Source organism: Hyperolius riggenbachi, chromosome 12, assembly GCF_040937935.1.
Source record: "Hyperolius riggenbachi isolate aHypRig1 chromosome 12, aHypRig1.pri, whole genome shotgun sequence".
Classification (NCBI taxonomy): domain Eukaryota; kingdom Metazoa; phylum Chordata; class Amphibia; order Anura; family Hyperoliidae; genus Hyperolius; species Hyperolius riggenbachi.
This window is the reverse complement of record NC_090657.1, coordinates 129,241,141-129,260,429: the sequence shown is the minus strand read 5'-3', so window position 1 is coordinate 129,260,429 and position 19,289 is coordinate 129,241,141. Positions and strand designations below refer to the sequence as shown.

General features: G+C 47.1%; 1 protein-coding gene across 6 annotated transcripts in view; it reads right to left on the bottom strand.

Annotated features, from left to right (window-relative positions):
* MGAT5B (alpha-1,6-mannosylglycoprotein 6-beta-N-acetylglucosaminyltransferase B) overlaps positions 1 to 19,289 on the bottom strand; it is a 1,094,162-nt gene that overhangs the window by 163,216 nt on the left and 911,657 nt on the right. For all 6 annotated transcript variants that reach the window (XM_068263667.1, XM_068263670.1, XM_068263672.1 and 3 more), the window contains one exon: positions 16,923 to 16,997. In XM_068263667.1, the coding sequence (XP_068119768.1) occupies positions 16,923 to 16,997 (75 nt within the window). The remainder of the gene's footprint in view (positions 1 to 16,922; positions 16,998 to 19,289) is intronic.

The following is a 19,289-nucleotide window of genomic DNA, read 5'->3' as shown; positions in this document are numbered from 1 at the left end:
GACCTGTCTTTAGTAAACCCATGTTGATAAATAAGATTATTTTCTACTATGAAGTCATGTATAGTATCTCTTAGTAACTCCTCAAATAGTTTGCATACAACTGATGTTAAGCTTACAGGTCTATAATTTCCTGGATCTGATTTTTTGCGCTTCTTAAATAATGGGAAAACGTGGGCTGTACGCCAATCCACTGGGACTCTGCCAGTTGCAAGAGAGTCACAAAAGATAAGATAAAGGGGTTTATCTATAACTCAACTTAATTCCCTTAGGACCCGAGGATGCATGCCATCCGGGCCAGGTGCCTTGTCTATTTTTAATTTATTTAATCTTGCTTTCACTTCTTCCTGCGTTAAGTATTTAATATTACAGTTAGAAGATTGAGACTCTTCCGCCTCTGTAATTCCGCCCACGTCCACACAACCCTAGGATATGATCTCTTTGGGTTAGGGGCCTGAAACTCACCAGCCCTGGGCCCCCTTAAACTCCCTACAATGCCTGAAAATTTGGAGCCACTCTGCCCGTATGTTCGGCAGAAACTTGCGCTTTTGTACCCTCAAAACCTAGGCCCCAATGAAAGCCTATGGGAGGTTTTAGCACTTTTGCACCCCATAACTTTGGTTTGCAGAGTTGTAGGGAGCCCAAAATTGGAGTGGAAGTACAACAATATGCCTTCTACCTGCATGCCAAATGTTGTGAGCCTCATCACCGGTACCATTGCCAAAAAACAAGCTTTTGTGAACCTAGGCCAGTGGTCGGAATCTGCAGCTCTCGAGTCGCATGTGGCTCTTTAACCACTTCAGTGTGGCTCTTTTGAGTTAAAAGTAAGCTGTTCCCCTGCAGGCATTGCAAAGCTCACTGGTCTCTGCTTTGCTAGTTGCCGGGGGCGGGGTGTTGCTGCGAGTTTAAACCCGCCCCTCGGCTCACAGCAGCAATCAATTGCCAGGCCAGCCTTTCCTTTCAGCGAGTCACGCATCGCCTCCCTCCACGTTCTTTCCCGCTTTGCCTGTCTGCCTGAGCTGTGCAGGAGGATCAGGGGACATGTCACAGCCAGAAACAGAGACAGGGACAGGTACTAACCTCGGAGCAGCAGCAGAAATGCTAGTAGTGCAGATATGGTGGAGGAGATTAGTCTGTCTGACTGTTGGAGCAGAACTGAAGCTTTGTTTGTTTGCAGAGGGAGGAGGGGAGGTGGGGGAGAGCTAATCACACGCTGCCTAATTCATGTAACACTCACTGCATACGCTACCCACATGCTGCCTATCTATCTCTCTGCTACTGGGACCTTTCTGTGCACAGGAGGGGAAAGGTGATCTGCCTGTCCCTAGCCAGGAATGGGTTACAGAAGTCTGGCAGGGAAGGGGTGGCAGAGGTCTCTCTGGCAGGGAAGGGGTGACAGGGGTCTCTGTGACAGGGAATCTGCTGACAGGGGTCTCTGTGGCAGGGAATCGGCTGACAGGGGTCTCTTTGGCAGGGATTGGCCTGACAGGGGTCTCTGTGGCAGGGATTGGCCTGACAGGGGTCTCTCTGGCAGGGATTGGCCTGACAGGGGTCTCTCTGGCAGGGATTGGCCTGACAGGGGTCTCTCTGGCAGGGATTGGCCTGACAGGGGTCTCTCTGGCAGGGATTGGCCTGACAGGGGTCTCTCTGGCAGGGATTGGCCTGACAGGGGTCTCTCTGGCAGGGATTGGCCTGACAGGGGTCTCTCTGGCAGGGATTGGCCTGACAGGGGTCTCTCTGGCAGGGATTGGCCTGACAGGGGTCTCTCTGGCAGGGATTGGCCTGACAGGGGTCTCTCTGGCAGGGATTGGCCTGACAGGGGTCTCTCTGGCAGGGATTGGCCTGACAGGGGTCTCTCTGGCAGGGATTGGCCTGACAGGGGTCTCTCTGGCAGGGATTGGGCTGACAGGGGTCTCTGTGGCAGGGATAGGGCTGACAGGGGTCTCTCTGGCAGGGATTGGGGTGACAGGGGTCTCTCTGGCAGGGATTGGGGTGACAGGGGTCTCTCTGGCAGGGATTGGGGTGACAGGGGTCTCTCTGGCAGGGATTGGGGTGACAGGGGTCTCTCTGGCAGGGATTGGGGTGACAGGGGTCTCTCTGGCAGGGATTGGGGTGACAGGGGTCTCTCTGGCAGGGATTGGGTGACAGGGGTCTCTCTGGCAGGGATTGGGTGACGGGTCTCTCTGGCAGGGATTGGGTGATAGGTCTCTCTGGCAGGGATTGGGTGATGGGTCTCTCTGGCAGCGATTGGGTGACAGTCAGATTACATGTATTTGGTGGTGAAACACTGCAGCGGTGTTGATTACATGTATTTTTCATGAAATGGTGTTAGATTACATGTATTTGGGGGGGGGGGGGGGGGGGGGCGAACGCTACAGCGGCACTCAAACTTTCCCCGCAGGCCAACTTATACCACTGCTAAAGGTCATGTATGTTTGGCCCCACTCATGACCAAGCCCATGTTCTGTTGTGTGGCCATGCCCATTTTTCGGTGCGGCTATCAAAATAAATTTTTATCATCGGAATGCTGGTATTTGGCTCTTTTGACGAATAAGTTGGCAGACCCCTGCCCTAGGCTATGACCTCTTTGGCTTAGGGGCCCCGCACTCACCAGTCCTGAGCCTCCTAAGAGTCCCCACAATGCTAGAAAATTTGCCACTGCTGAACAGTGAAATAAGAAGCCCAATACAAGTCAATGACAAAATTCAGCACATTTGCACCTCCATAACTCTGGTTGATTATTACCCGCCAACTTAACCCTCCTGGCGGTTAATTTTTTTTGCCAAAATGGCAAAAATCCTTTTTTTTTTAAATTTTTTTTTTTGTGTTTCATGTAAAGCTACCAGAGTGGTAGCTACATGAAACACCACTAGAGGGCGCATGTGTCCCTCTAGTGCGATCGTCGCCGGCATCAATAGCAAACAGGGGAACGCGTATATAACGCGCTCCCCTGTTTGGCTTCTCCTGTCGCCATGGCGACGATCGGAATGACGTCATGGACGTCAGCCGACGTCCTGACGTCAGACACCTCCGATCCAGCCCATAGCGCTGCCCGGAACTCATTGGTCCGGGCAGCGCAGGGCTCTGGCGGGGGGAGGGGGGCCCTCTTGCGCCGCTGCGTACGGGCGATCGCCGCAGAGCGGCGGCGATCAAGCTGTATGCGCGGCTAGCAAAGTGCTAGCTGCGCGTACAGCATTTTAAATGGAGCAAATCGCTCCACCAGGGGCTGAGATATCTTCCTGCGCGGCATAGCCCGAGCTCAGCTCGGGCTTACCGCCAGGAAGGTTAAGTAGTTAATAGCAAAGGCCCCTTACATCCTAGCAAAAACAAATTTGCAGGATATGTTAAAAAGATAGCAGGAAACAATATTTAAAAAAAACAAAACATTTGTATTATTTTTTATGTGCTGAGTGTGGGAAATCTGAAAAAAAAAATGACGTGGGGTCCCCCCTCCTGAGCTCTCTGTAACCCCTTGTCCCCCATGCAGGCTGGGATAGCCAGAATGCGGAGCCTTGGCTGCGTGGGGCTTTGCACCCTGAGCTATACCATCCCACATTGTCCATGGTATGGGGGGCTTCCGGGGAGAGGGGAGGCCAATCCTTCCCCTCTCTCCCCGAGCCCTTTTCCAATCCATGGCTCTTCCCCACCTCTGGTGCCCCAGGAGGAGGTGGGGGTGACGACTCCCTGGGGAGGTTCAAGGGGACCCCAGATGCCCACCCCCCTCCCAGGAGAAATGAGTATAGGGGTACAAAGTACCCCTTACCCATTTCTGCAATAAAAACACAACCACAAAAAAAGTCCTTTAATGTTCTTAATTAACCAGAAATACTTACCTGTACCTTTAAAAAAATGTTCCCACGTCAATATCCTCTAATCTTGCGATCTTCAATTAAGTTGATTGAAAAACTTAGACGAGCTATTCTAATTTGTATAGCAGAGAATTCATCCACATAGGACGCATAGCTCCGGCTCCTGCTGTCCTCCTCTCCTCCTCACCTGTCACCCTCACCTAGCCTGGCACCTGGTGCACCCATGGGTGAGGAGGCAGGGAGGACAGCGGGAGCCGGTGCTATGCGTCCTATGCGGATGCATTCTCTGCTATACTAATAATTATAGCTTGGTGGAGATCTTCAATCAACTTTATTGAAGATTGCAAGATTAGAGGATATTGGCGTGGGAACTTTTTTTTTTTTAAAGGTACAGGTAATTATTTCTAGTTAATTAAGAACATTAAAGGACTTTTTTCGTGGCTGTGTTTTTATTTCATTTAACCCTTTGTGGAAATGGATAAGGGGTACTTTGTACCCCTATACTCATTTCTCCTGGAAGAGGGGTGGACATCTGGGGTCCCCTTCTTAAAGGGGACTCCCATATGCCACCATGAACCCCCCCCCCCAGGGAGTCATCACCCCCACCTCCTCCTGGGTCACCGGAGATGGGGAAGAGCCTCTTGTCCATGGATTGGACAAAGGCTCGGGGGAGAGGGGAAGGCTTGGCCACATCTCTCCCCCGGATCCCCCCCATACCATGGACCATGCGGGCTGGTATAGCTCAGGGTGCGAAGCCCCATGTGGCCAGGGCTCCACATTCTGGCTATCCCAGCCTGCATGGGTGACAAGGGGTTACAGAGAGCTCAGGAGGGAGGATCCCATTTTTGGGGGGACATTTCCCACTAGCTGGACAGTAATTTTTTTTTTTTTTTTTAAAAATATTGTTTCTCACTATCTTTTAAACATATCCTGCAAATTTGGTGTTGCTAGGATGTAAGGGGCCTTTGCTATTAACTGCTAAAGTCGGCGGTAATTGTTTCCCTAAGAACTGTCATTTACACATTTAACCACTTGCCGACCACCTTAAGCCGATGGGCGGCAGCAAGGGCAGGGCCCAAACGACCGTAATACACCCATCGGCGGTGGCAGCGGCAGGCGTGGTTAGGCGGAGATTGCGTCAGCAATGACGCGATCTACCGCCGGCATCTGGCCTGCCCACTCTGCGCCGTAACCCGCCGGCCAATTATCAGCGCCGGTGGGTTTCAAACAGCGCGATCGGGCCAATCAGAAAGATGTAATACTTTGTTATTGTAACAAAGTGCATTATACTGGCTGCCTCCTCCGCTGATGGTCACTGGTCGTGCGACCATCAGAGAGGACGGCAGCCATCCGGATAAGTAAAAAAAAACAGAGTTTGCCCCACACAGACCCCCCGATCGCCCACCCCAGCCCTCAGAACCCCCCCTGCTCACCCCAGCACACCACAGTTTGCACCCAATCACCCCAATAAAAACCCATCAATCACTCCCTGTCACTATCTAGCAACGCTATCCCCTAGATTAGGTCCCTAACTGCCCTCTAGGGTCCCCTGATCACCCCCCCCCTGTATACTGTATACAGCTGTATAGCTGCCTTACCCACTGATCACCTGTCTATCACCCATCTATCACCTGTCTATCACCCCTTGTAACCACCACCAATCAGAGCAGACCCTAAACTGTCCCTTGGGGGCACCTGATCACCCACCCAGACCCTCAGATTGCCCTCAGACCACCCCTCCTAATAACCTCCCCAGTGCATTGTTTACATCTATTCTCCCCTGTAATCCCTCACTGATCTACCATCGTCACCCCCTGTGTCTGCCACCCATCAGATCAGGACTCTGTCTGCCCCGTGCGGGCACCTAATCAACCCCCCACACCCTCAGATCGCCCTCAGACCACCCCCCCCCCAATCCCCTTCCCAGTGCATTGTATTTGATTGTGCTGTAATTGTATTTGATTGTGCCGACATTGTATTTGTGCTGACATTGTATTTGATTGTGCTGTAATTGTATTTGATTGTCCCGTGATCGGCTTTGATTGTCCCGTGATTGGCTTTGATTGCCCTGTGATTGCCCTGTGATTGCCCTGTGATTGGCCTGTGATTGTATTTGATTGGTCTGTGATTGTCCCGTGATCGACTTTGATTGTCCCGTGATTGGCTTTGATTGTCCCGTGATTGCCCTGTGATTGGCTTTGATTGTACCGTGATTGGCTTTGATTGTCCCGTGATTTGAGTGCCCTGTGATTGGCCTGCAATTGCCTTGTGATTGCCTTTGATTGTTTCTGATTGCCTCCGATTCCCCACTCGCCACCACCCCCTGTCACTATCCTAGTGATCTAAAAACAGTGATCAGTGAAAACTGTCACTTTTTTTAGTATCACTAGTGTTAGCAGTTAGGCCAGTTAGCTAGGCCCCTTTGTAAGTGTCAGTTAGTGCTCAGCCCACTGCACCACAGTCACTAATTAGCGTCATCACTGTCGCTAATCAACATTGGTACTATATAGTATCTGTAAGTGATCATTACTGATCGCAGTCAGATCTATATTAGGGTCACTAGGATCCACAAAAAAACGCAGTGTTTGCCCGATCAGGCCTGATCGTTCGCCTGCACTTGCGTTCAGCCCGCCCCACCGCAGGACCTCAACCTCGTCATCACTATCGGTCAGTGAGCCACTGCTCTCTACAGGTTCAAACTCTGACGAATCTTCCGGGTCAGAGTTCGAACCTGTAGAGAGCAGTGGCTCACTGACCGATAGTGATGACGAGGTTGAGGTCCCGGCTAGAGCCAGGCGTACCACACATGGGGTTGTTGGACCACAGGTGGCGCAGGATCGGCCTCAAGGGCAGCAGAGTGGTGTTAGTGCTGGTCTGAGATTTCATGGTGGGGCAGGCACCAGCAGCACAACATCTCCTGGACCTAGCACCAGTACTTCCGTAGACCCTGGTGAAGTGGCGAGCACCAGCATGGAAGTTGAAACTGGTTCGGTGGCACGTGCAGTAAGATCCCAGTCGCAGCCACCAAGAAGACGGGCCCGTACTACCCCTAGTTTACCAGAGGTGCTGGCAAACCCAAATTGGCAATCCCCTGATTCCGCCGCACCCATACTTCCCCCTTTCACCGCCCAGTCTGGAGTCCAGGTGGAGACAGATAATCTTGGATCGGCCCTAGACTTTTTCTATCTGTTCTTCACCCAGGATCTCTTAGACTTAATTGTGGCAGAGACCAACCGTAAGGCCACACAATATATAACCGCCAATCCGGAAAAGTTCCTTGCCCAGCCTTTTCGGTGGAAACCAGTCCAAGTTTCCGAAATTAATTTTTTTTTGGGCCTTCTCCTTCACACGGGACTAGTAAAGCAGAATTTGTTGCGGTCTTATTGGTCTACGGACCCAGCATGTCCTGTTCCCCTGTACTCTGCTGCCATGTCCAGGACACGATTTGAGAACATCCCGCGCTTCCTGCACTTCAATAACAACGAAACCTGTCATCGAAGTGACCACCCTGCTTTTGACCGGCTCCACAAAATTCGGCCCCTCATAGACCACCTGTCATCCAGATTTGCAGATGCTTATACCCCTGACCAGGACATCTGCATAGACGAGTCCCTCATATGCTTTACCGGGCGCCTTCGCATCAAACAGTACATCCCAAACAAGCCGCCCTGTATGGGGTGAAACTGTATAAGCTCTGTGAAAGGGCCACAGGCTATACATCTTATTTTAGGGTCTATGAGGGAAAAGACTCAAAATTGGAGCCGGTCGGATGCCCTGACTACCTGGGGAGCAGTGGAAAGGTTGTGTGGGACTTGGTGTCACCCTTGTTCCAGAAGGGGTACCATCCTTTTGTGGACAATTATTACACAAGTGCGGCCCTCTTACAGCACTTAAAAATAGAAGGAATCCGATGCTGTGGCACCGTGCGGCCTAGTCGCCGGGGCTTCCCCCAACAGCTCATTACCACCACTCTTGAATGGGGGCAGAGGGCCGCCTTGTGTGCTGATGACCGGTGAAATGGAAGGAAAAGAGGGACGTTTACTTTCTGTCCACCATTCACGCAGACACGAAATTCAACGGCGAACTGAGGTCATTGAAAAGCCCCTAGTCGTCCACGAGTATAATACTAACATGGGAGGGGTGGACTTCAATGACAAGAGGTTAGCGCCCTATTTAGTTGCCCGAAAAACAAGACGCTGGTATAAAAAAAAAGTGTCTTTTTACCTCATTCAATTGGCAATTTACAACAGCTTTGTTCTCTACAGTAAGGCTGGGAGAACTGGATCGTTTCTTCAATTTCAGAAACAGATCGTGATGGACCTCCTGTATCCAGGAGGTGCCGTAGCCCAACCCCAAGATGCAACTAGCCGGCTGCATGGAAGGCATTACGCCTATCCAATTCCGAGTACCCCAGGTCACCGAATCCGAAGAAAACATTGTCGTGTCTGCAGCAGGGCTGGAATAAGGCGTGACACCACTGTTTATTGTCCCACCTATCCTGACCAGCCTGGCCTATGCCTAGGGGAGTGTTTTGAGAGGTACCACAAGCAGGTACACTATTAGAGAGTAGGGAACTACAGACACAGCGGTAGGTACACAAGGGTCTCTCAGTGCTATTTCCCACTGCTGCGATGCGTTAGGGAAAAATGCCTAGCGAAAGTCACACTTTGTGGTCCCCCCCCCCCCCCCGACACCGGCAGTGCTTGACTTAACGCTAGTGCATGCCTACGTTACTGCGTGGCTTCTGTGGCATTTTCGATCGGCCCGGAAGTCATGTTAGTCTATGGCGACGTAGTTCATTACTAAGCCGAATGCTACTCTTGTGGTATTCCCTGAAGGTCTGTTTTGGACGATACGGTGCGGCGGGCTCGACCCACCTGATATGTCAATATGCAGTGTGAAACCAAACATCTGGTTTCGAGAGACCGTAATATACAGGGCTGCCAGAAACCTCTCCTTTCACTTGGGACAAAATGCGTAGCCGGCTGCATGGAAGGCATTATGCAGATCCAATTCCGAGTACCCCAGGTCACCGAATCCGAAGAAAACATTGTCGTGTCTGCAGCAGGGCTGGAATAAGGCGTGACACCACTGTTTATTGTCCCACCTGTCCTGACCAGCCTGGCCTATGCCTAGGGGAGTGTTTTGAGAAGTACCACGAGCAGGTACACTATTAGAGAGTAGGGAACTACAGACACAGCGGTAGGTACACAAGGGTCTCTCAGTGCTATTTCACACTGCTGCGATGCATTAGGGAAAAATGCCTAGCGAATGTCACACTTTGTGGTCCCCCCCCAACAACGGAAGTGCTTGACTTAACGCTAGTGCATGCCTACGTTAATGCGTGGCTTCTGTGGCATTTTCGATCGGCCCGGAAGTCATGTTAGTCTATGGCGATGTAGTTCATTACTAGGCCGAATGCTACTCTTGTGGTATTCCCTGAAGGTCTGTTTTGGACGATACGGTGCGGCGGGCTCGACCCACCGGATATGTCAATATGCAGTGTGAAACCAAACATCTGGTTTCGAGAGACCGTAATACACAGGGCTGCCAGAAACCTCTCCTTTCACTTGGGACAAAATGCGTATTGTACTTCGCCACAACTCTGTGCGATTTGCACTTTGCACATTGTCCCATGGGGGAGGAGAGGTTTGTCCTCAGGAGGTAAGTTAAAAAATACAACAACAAGTAAGCAAAGAAGTTAATGTTTGGTTTGCAATGTTAAGGTTTTTATTAAAAAAGTTCAAAGTTTATTAATGTTAATTAAGTAATTGCTTTGCTGCTTGCTTGTTTTTTGTTTTTTTTTGTATTTTTTTTCTCTTTTTCCACCCATTAACCTTCCAGGTGGGCCGAGCGAACGACTAACCAGCTGCAGCACTGATAGTGCATCCTGACAGAACATTGCGCGTCTGTCAGATTACACACAAGTCGGTGCATGCAGCGCTGCAGGACGAGATTTCTCCTACGCAGTCAAAAAGATACGTTTGCCGAGGCATTTGGGCCGAGGAGCGGTGTTGGGGTTCATATGCTTTGACAAGCACTTTGTATCAAAAAAGAACTCTGGCAATGATTTGTTCATCCACATCGATCAGTGTGAATGGATAAATCTGGTTTGCCAGGGCATACGAGCTGAGTGGGTTTGGACATTTTTGGGTGGCAGCTCCTATATCCTGGCAGACGCCTTCTCCTCTTTTTTTTTTTAACTTTTTTGGCAGATATTTTTTCATCCACATTGATTGATTGATTGTTTGACGTTCATTTTTCCTTTCAGCCCAGAGTGCATTACCCGTATGCCCAATATAAGGAGTATAGCAGAAACTCCTAATACTGGTCATACATGTAATGATTGCAGAGACCCTAAAATGCCAGGACAGACCCCACGAATGATGCCATTTTGGAAAGAGGAAACCCCAAAGTATTCCGTGAGGTGCATGGTGAGTTCATAGAATATTTTATTTTTTGTCACAAGTTAGCAGAAATTGTTGTTTTGGTTTTTTTCCCCCAAAATGTCATTTTCTGCTAACTTGTGACAAAAAATAAAATTTTCTATGAACTCACCATGGCCCTCATGGAATACCTTAGCGCAGTGGTCCTCAAACTAAGGCCCGCGGGCCGAATGCGGCCCCCTGAGGCTTTTTTTCCGGCCCCCGACACACAAAATGTATTACTTATAGATGCAGTCAGCTACATCTTTAAATATTGGTGGTCCACATATAGAATAGCAGTGCTGGCACTACCCATCCACATGGAAGCCAGAAAGCAGTCATTTTGCTGGTTTTCAATTAAATTCCACATCAGGTGACACTGCTGTTCAATTGGACTTCAGGTTGTCACATGGGTATGCTTCACTGTCTGGCCCGCAAAGACATTATTTTATGTATATTCCGGCCCCCCAGCAGTCTGAAGTATGTTGACCCGGCCCTCGACCCAAAACGTTTGGGGACCCCTGCCTTAGCGTATATTCTTTCAAAAATGGGGTCATTTGTGGGGTTTGTTAACTGTCCTGGCAATTGGGGGGGGGGGTGCTAAATTGTAAGCACCCTTGTAAAGCCTGAAGGTGCTCATTGGACTTTGGGCCCCTTAGCACAGGTAGGCTGCAAAAAAGTGCCACACATGTGGTATTGCCGTACTCAGTAGAAGTAGTATAATGTGTTTTGTGGTGTATTTTTACATATACCCATGCTGGGTGGGAGAAATATCTCTGTAAATGCCAATTTTTTGATTTTTTTTTTACACACAATTGTCAATTTACAGAGATATTTCTCCCACCCAGCATGGGTATGTGTAAAAATACAACCCAAAACACATTAAACTACTTCTCCCGAGTGCGGCGATACCACATGTGTGGCACTTTTTTGCACCCTAACTGCGCTAAGGGGCCCAAAGTCCAATGAGTACCTTTAGGATTTCAAGGGTCATTTTGAGACATTTGTTTTCAAGACTACTCCTCACGGTTTAGGGCCCCTAAAATGCCAGTGTAGTATAGGAACCCCACAAGTGACCCCATTTTAGAAAGAAGACACCCCAAGGTATTCCGTTAGGAGTACAGTGAGTTCATAGAAGATTTTATTTTTTGTCACAAGTTAGCGGAAATTGATTTTTATAGTTTTTTTTCACAAAGTGTCATTTTTCGCTAACTTGTGACAAAAAATGAAATCTTCTATGAACTCACCCTTCTCCTAACAGAATACGTTGGGGTGTCTTCTTTTTAAAATGGGGTCATTTGTTGGGTTCCTATACTGCCCTGGGATTTTAGGGGCCCTAAACTGTGAGGAGTAGTCTTGAAAACAAATGTCTCAAAATGACCCCTGAAATCCTAAAGGTACTCATTGGACTTTGGGCCCCTTAGCGCAGTTAGGGTGCAAAAAAGTGCCACACATGTGGTATCGCCGTACTCAGGAGAAGTAGTATAATGTGTTTTGGGGTGTATTTTTACACATACCCATGCTGGGTGGGAGAAATCTCTCTGTAAATGGACAATTGTGTGTAAAAAAAATGAAAAGATTGTCATTTACAGAGATATTTCTCCCACCCAGCATGGGTATGTGTAAAAATACACCCCAAAACACATTATACTACTTCTCCTGAGTACGGCAATACCACATGTGACACTTTTTTGCAGCCTAACTGCGCTAAGGGGCCCAAAGTCCAATGAGCACTTTTAGGCTTTACAGGGGTGCTTACAATTTAGAACCCCCCAAAATGCCAGGACAGTAAACACACCCCACAAATGACCCCATTTTGGAAAGTAGGCACTTCAAGGTATTCAGAGAGGGCCATGGTGAGTCCGTGGCAGATTTCATTTTTTTTTGTCACAAGTTAGCAGAAATGGAAACTTTTGTCACAAAGTGTCATTTTCCGCTAACTTGTGACAAAAATAAAATATTCTATGAACTCACCATGCCTCTCAGTGAATACTTTGGGATGTCTTCTTTCCAAAATGGGGTCATTTGGGGGGTATTTATACTATCTTGGAATTTTAGCACCTCATGAAACATGACAGGTGGTCAGAAAAGTAAGAGATGCTTCAAAATGGGAAAATTCACTTTTTGCACCATAGATTGTAAATGCTATAACTTTTACCCAAACCAATAAATATAGGCTGAATGGTTTTTTTTTTTAATCAAAAACATGTTTGTCCACATTTTTCGTGCTGCATGTATACAGAAATTTTACTTTATTTGAAAAATGTCAGCACAGAAAGTAAAAAAAATCATTTTTTTGACATAATTCATGTCTTTTTTGATGAATATAATAAAAACTAAAACTCGCAGCAGCAATCAAATAGCACCAAAAGAAAGCTGCATTAGTGACAAGAAAAGGAGGTAAAATTAATTTAGGTGGTAGGTTGTATGACCGAGCAATAAACCGTGAAAGCTGCAGTGGTCTGTAGGGAGAAAAAGGCTCTGGTCCTTAACCCTCCTGGCGGTAACCCCGACCTGAGCTTGGGGTAGGAAAAATCAGCTGTTATAGGTAAGCCCGAGCTCAGGTCGGAGCAGTGAAAAAACTGCTGTGCCTGCGTACTGGAGTCCCGCGCGCTGATCGGCGCTGCTCAGCGGGACTCCTACACCTCTCCCCCAAAGTTTGCTACAATTATCTGGCTGCCGGGATCCTCATATTCCCGGTAATCTTGCGGGGACCCTCGGCCATGTGATCGGAGCAGCAGCGGCGGTGGCGGCGGCACATATACCTTTGAAGCAGGAGTCCCTGTGCGATCGGCGCTCTCCAGGGACTCCTGCCTCTCTCCCCCAGCAGCAGCGTTGTTTGTCCGGCCGCCGGGATCCCCATATCCCTGGTAATCTTGCGGGGACCCGGCGGCCATGCGATCGGAGCGGCGGTGGCACATTTACCTTTGTTGCAGGAGTCCCTGTGCAATCGGTGCTCTCCAGGGACTCCTGCCTCTCTCCCCCAGCAGCAGCGATGTTTGTCCGGCCGCCAGGACCCCCATATCCTGTTATTCTCTTGGGGACCCGGCGGCCAATCAGAGGAGCGGAGGGCGGCGTGACGTCATGGGGGTGGGGCGGGAAATTTGAAAAATTGTATTCATTGACTGCAAAGTGCATTGTATTGGATACACATGAATCAAATTCATGTGTATCCAATACACTGTTGCCATTTGGTTGTGAGCTATGCTGTGAGCTGTGAGCTGAGCTGTGCTGTGAGCTGTGAGCTGTGCTGTATACACTGATCTTCCTACCGATTTGTGTACCGACCTCTGCCTGGATTTTGACCTACGTTTTTTGCCTGCTGATTCTGCCTGTTATTGGATTTCTGTGTACCGACCTCTGCCTGGATTTTTACTACGCTCTTTTCCTGTCACCTGCTATGGCGTCATCCTCGAAGCGTCTCACAGCGGAAGCGCTGATGCAGTTCGAGGACAGCGATCCGGATTTGCAGTCACTGGAGGACTCCAGTGACAGTGATGCGCCTGGCAACCTGTCGTCTGATTCTGACAGCGACTCCATCACCAGCGACATGGAGGAGGTTAGTGACGCATGTGTTTGGTGCCCAGTCAACACCACTCAGGCCCCACCACCGCCCCCCCGTTTCCCTTTTACTGGAGAGCCCGGCTTGAAGGTTGAATGTGATCACTGCCCCCTGGCCTACCTGCAGCTGTTCTTCAGTGATGCTGTTATTGATAAAATCATGGTGGAGACGAACCGCTACGCCGCGCAAGAAATTGCTGCTCCACGAGGTCCCTTTTCCAGGAGCAGGATGTGGGAGCCTATCACCAAGGAGGACTTGTGGCTGTTCCTTGGACTAATTATTCTGCAGGGGGTGGTGGGAAGCCCCTGCAGAAATAGTACTGGTCGACGAACAAAATAATCGCTACCCCCTTCTTTGGCACGGTAATGTCGGAGTACCGTTTTGGACTCATCATGAAGTTTCTACACTTCGCAGACAACTCCGCCTTCGATGAGTCAACCCACCCAGCGCCAAAGTTGAAAAAGATCTGGAAAGTTTTTCAGCTGGTGATGGAAAACTTCCGCAACACTTATGTGCCCCAGAGGGACATAAGTGTGGATGAAAGTTTGATGGCGTACAAAGGCCGACTGTCCTGGATACAATACATTGCGTCCAAGAGGGCCCGGTTTGGAGTGAAGTCCTACATGTTATGCGAGGCATCAACGGGCTACATCTGGAACAGCATACTGTACACCGGGAAAGGGACACAATTTAACCCTGCTTTCAGCAGCTACGGGGTGGCGACTTCATCCGTGCTATCATTGGTGGAGCCCTTGTTGAATAAGGGGTACTGTGTGATCACAGATAATTTTTACAGTTCACCTGAACTTTTTGAAATACTCATCAGGAACAAAACTGATGCCTACGGCACCGTTCGCCCTAACCGGCGAGAAATGCCTACTGCCTTTGCCAAGCAAAAGCTAAAATCTGGGGACATTGTGGCTTGGCAGAAGGGAAAAATGTTGGCACTCCGCTGGCGTGACAAGAAGGACGTGTGTACGCTCAGCACTGTCCATGATGCTTCATCTGCCACCACCACAACGCGAGGAGGGAAAGTTCTGGACAAGCCACAAGTCATCCTGGACTACAACCATACAATGGGTGGGATGGACCGAGCTGACCAGGCGATGACATACTACCCCGCAGTCCGCAAACAACAACAAAAATACTACAAAATTTTTTTTCGTCATCTGCTGGAACAATCTCTGTGGAATGCGTTCATTTTGTATAAGCAACGCAGTGACAGGCCAGGAACACATTCCGACTTTATATGGAAAATGTGCGAAAGCATATGTCTGAAGTACCAGACTTCATCAGCAGATGTGCGAATTGGGCACGGTGCATCATATGTTGTCAATCCTGAGAGCCTCACTGGCCGCCACTTTTTAGACTATATTCCACCCACTCCAAAAAAGCTGCTCCAACTAGGATGTGCGTTGTTTGCTGCAGGCAAGACAGATAGCAAGGGTAAAAGAAAGTCCGCAAAGAAACCCGTCTCTACTGCCCAGACTGTAATGTCGCCCTGTGTGCTGTTCCATGTTTTAAAATCTACCACACACGGGAGGTATATTAGTTATACACTGTACTGCATGTACATACTGTATATATATAATCTGCTGCTTCTTTGTACAGTTTTGCTATTATTTCAGTTTATTGATAAATTTAATTTTTTTCAGCAAATTTGTGTTACAGTCTTTTATTTATATGCAGGATATCTTACAGGCCTTTATTCTGATATATTTTGGGTGAGTTAAGACTTAATAATTGGATGCCTAAAATTCTTGAAAAAAATGTACCGCTTTTGACTCATAATTCCAGACAGAAATGAACCGCCAGGAGGGTTAAGGGGCGAAAAGACTGTGGTCCTCAAGTGGTTAAATATATACTATTTTTCTTTGAAATTTTAAAATAGATTTTCTCAAAATGTAGAAGGTCTGTTCTTCTTAACATTCTCGTGCAAATTTGGTGTTTCAGGCATTTAAGGGTGCTTAGCTATTAACCATTAAAGTCTATGGCGGTTGGAACATTTCCCACACTCAGTACGAGATCTTTAAAATTGATTTTTTCAAAAAGTATTTATTTATTTATTGTATTTATAAAGCGCCAACATATTACGCAGCGCTGACATATTACGTCTTATAAGTATAAGGTCTTTTTGATTTTTTTCCTCTTGTAGTCACTGTCCCCCTCTACATACCCTGCAAATTTGGTGTTTCTACTATGTAAGGGGACTTTGCTATTAACCGCTAAAGTTGGCGGTTGGTGTTTATAGCATGTAATAGGGGTTGGCTATTAACTGTTAAAGTTGGCGCCATTAAAGTCTATGGGAAAAATGCGAACGCAAACTTTTTTGAAAAAAAATTGCGTTTCGTGGCGAACGCGAACCGCTCAGATTCGCTGTTGAACCGTTCGGGCCATCTCTACATCCAACATTATAAAACTTTTAAATAAGGTTTTGAATTATGTTTTGAACTACGTTTTGATATACGTTTGCTCCCCCAGGTCGTGAAGCTTGGATGCTGTTTCTGCTCTGAATGTAGTTTCCCATCAGGTCCTCTCTTTGGGCATATAAGGAGAGAGTTTGAGGAAGTTGATGTGCATTTGTGTCAGATAACTTGAAGAAGTGCATCATTGTCAGGGACCTGGCAAATTACACGCTTTTACATCATTTTATGAAGATTGAATAAAGTTTTGTAAATTCGGATTGTGCAGATCCCTTTGTGAAGAAGTTCAAGTGATTTCCCTCCTATCTCCAAGGAATGGATCCTGCACAGCACAGCATTTCACTCCATTGGTGTTTAACCTTATGCTATAATTAGGGATTAGAATGTGAGACCCTCTGAGGGACAGTTAGTGACAAGACAATATACTCTGTACAGCACTGCATAATATGTCAGCGCTATATAAATATTTAAATAAATAATAATTACACCATGGGCAAGAACAATTAAATAGGTTGAGAAATATCTCATACTGGTTGCCAACACCATGCCTAACTGCATACTTTTTGGAAGCCTGTAATTTGATACAAGGTAAGAAACATTCCTAAAAATGAATTAACATGTCACCTTCCATATTTTCTTAATTACTTTCTTAGCTGTTGCAGGTAGAACAAGTAGTACTGCTTGTGTAGCAGGCATGGCCAGTTACCTGGTTCTGGATATAAGCATGGAGCCTCTGCAACATTCCTTCACTGGTAAATTCATAGGGCAAATATGGTTCAACCTGTGGAGAAGAAGATAATCATTATTTTTTCTGCTTTAGGTTAGTAAACCTATAATATGGGTAATGTAGATGAAACCTATAATATGCAGAAGATAAAGGATACTTTGTATTTGCTCTTCATAGTATTAAAGGAGACAGATTATATACAAAAATGAAATACTCTTTTGTGCCATGAATAATAAATCCCTCAACAAACAGAGACAAAGGGTTTAATTCATCGAAGGCTGTTTGATGAAAAAAAAAAAAGTCGGCAAAATACTGCATTCGGCATTTTAGACTTTTTTTTTACAAATTCATCAAGATTTTCACAGGTGCAGTAGAAGTTCGGTATTTCACTGAAAAAAATGGGCTTCATTTCACAAAAACCTGTTCAGTAACCGCAGAAGAGTGTGGAGTTGTCTCTGTTTTGTTCCTTGCTCTTCCATGGAGTGTGGCATTACAATAGTAAAAGGCATCCCAGACCCTTTTTAATGTACATGTTTGTTATACTCCCTATTACTGCATCTGTGTCCTCTGAATCTGTCCATTAGTCTTTCTTAACATTTAATTTTATTGCCACAGTTTAGATGAACTACCAAGAAACATTAAACACACCATGCTTCTGTAATTTCCTTACTTGCTCCTCAACATCTTCAAACAGGAACCTAAAGGGTTAAAAGTCTGACGGGCTGCAGGTGAAACTTCTTTTGTATGGGCTCTCTGCTGCGCTGTCTGGGGGTAGAGAAGCTTGTTCCTCCCAGCTATCACATGCTATCACAGGGACTGGCAGTAGACAGAGGCTGTTTCTATTGGTTCGCTGCTCCTGTCAGTCATGTTTTATAGGAGGAAACACCGCTCTACCCCACCAATGGATAGTTGTGCTGGACCAGGTTAGCAAGACCTCAGAAACACTTCGACAAAAGGAAGGTCCGCACCAATTCACCACGAATCCTCTTTATTGTCAGGACATGTCCTGTATTAAAACATCGAATCTCAAGCTGACATGTTTCGGACCTACTGGTCCTTAATCATAGCTCCTGTCAGTCATGTTTTATCGTATCCTGAAGCTGGTTTTCGTCACTTCAAAGTTGCCGGTAATCATCGAACATGTTACTGGGCTTTACCGCATGCTCTAATCTTCATGAATTGACATTTGCTGACATTTATTAAGGTGTTTACCGCACAAGACGGTAATTTACCTCACTGCTCTGCAATTTCTGCTTGCCATGCAGTAACAGCCTTGATGAATTGACATTTTACAAAATGCTCCCAAAATTTGAAGCAGGTTATTTAGGCGCACAGCGCTGAGTGACAAGACTGGGCGCCCCAAAACAGTAATGTAATGCTGCGCGGGGCATGTGGTGATAATTCTGGGCTCTAGCGGTTGTTAGACCCCGAATTATATCTCCCTCTGAGTTGCGACAACTTAAAGACGCCGGGGAGTTTTGCGGAGAGCCATAATTCGACTCGCCCTGGGGCTAAACTGCCCACCACCGTACCATTATGTACTCCAAAAATTAGCTGTTTTCAGCATTACTAATGCATGATGAATTGAAGCCAAAGTGTGTTGTCTCCATTTACATAAGCTCTGCCAGGGTGAGATGAGAAGATTATTAAAGCCTTAAAGAGACTCTGTAACTTAAAAAAAAAAACAGCTGGGATACCTACCTTGGGAGGGGGAAGTCTCAGGGTCCCAATGAGGCTTCAACGACCTCTGTAGAAATCAAGGAATTCAGCGCTTGCTCCCCCCCAAATCCTTCCCCAACAAGCTAGATTTATTTACCCCTCTGGGATCCAGTGCAGGTGCAGTGGCGGCTATTCCTTTGGGTAAGGCAGACTGAACCCGATCGTATCTGCTCTACTGTGCAGAACAGATCCAATAATATTGTCAGATGTTTCCAATCATTGTGTAGTAAAATTCACTTCCAATCTACACACAATTAGATCATATTGACTGTTCATCGAGCAGGAGCAAATATTGTGTTTTGTCTGTTCTTTACAATCCCTAAAAGTGCCCATTATTAATGATGACCACTTATATGTAGGGACAACTTAAAGTACCTTGTTAAAGTGTATTCACTCAATTTACCCTTCTACTTCATAAATTTGGTACAATTGTACAATCAAGATTTAAAAAATAACGGGCCCCTTAAGGTGTTAAAACCAGTGCTCCAGAGAACCCACCTTGACTGTTGCTATGATCCCGAAAGGGGTCTTCAGGACAACTTATTAGTTCACTACATGCTGCACGGCTGCTTCAATATGCGAAAGCCTGGGAGAAAGGTCTCTGTGTTTTACTTCAAGATGACCTTT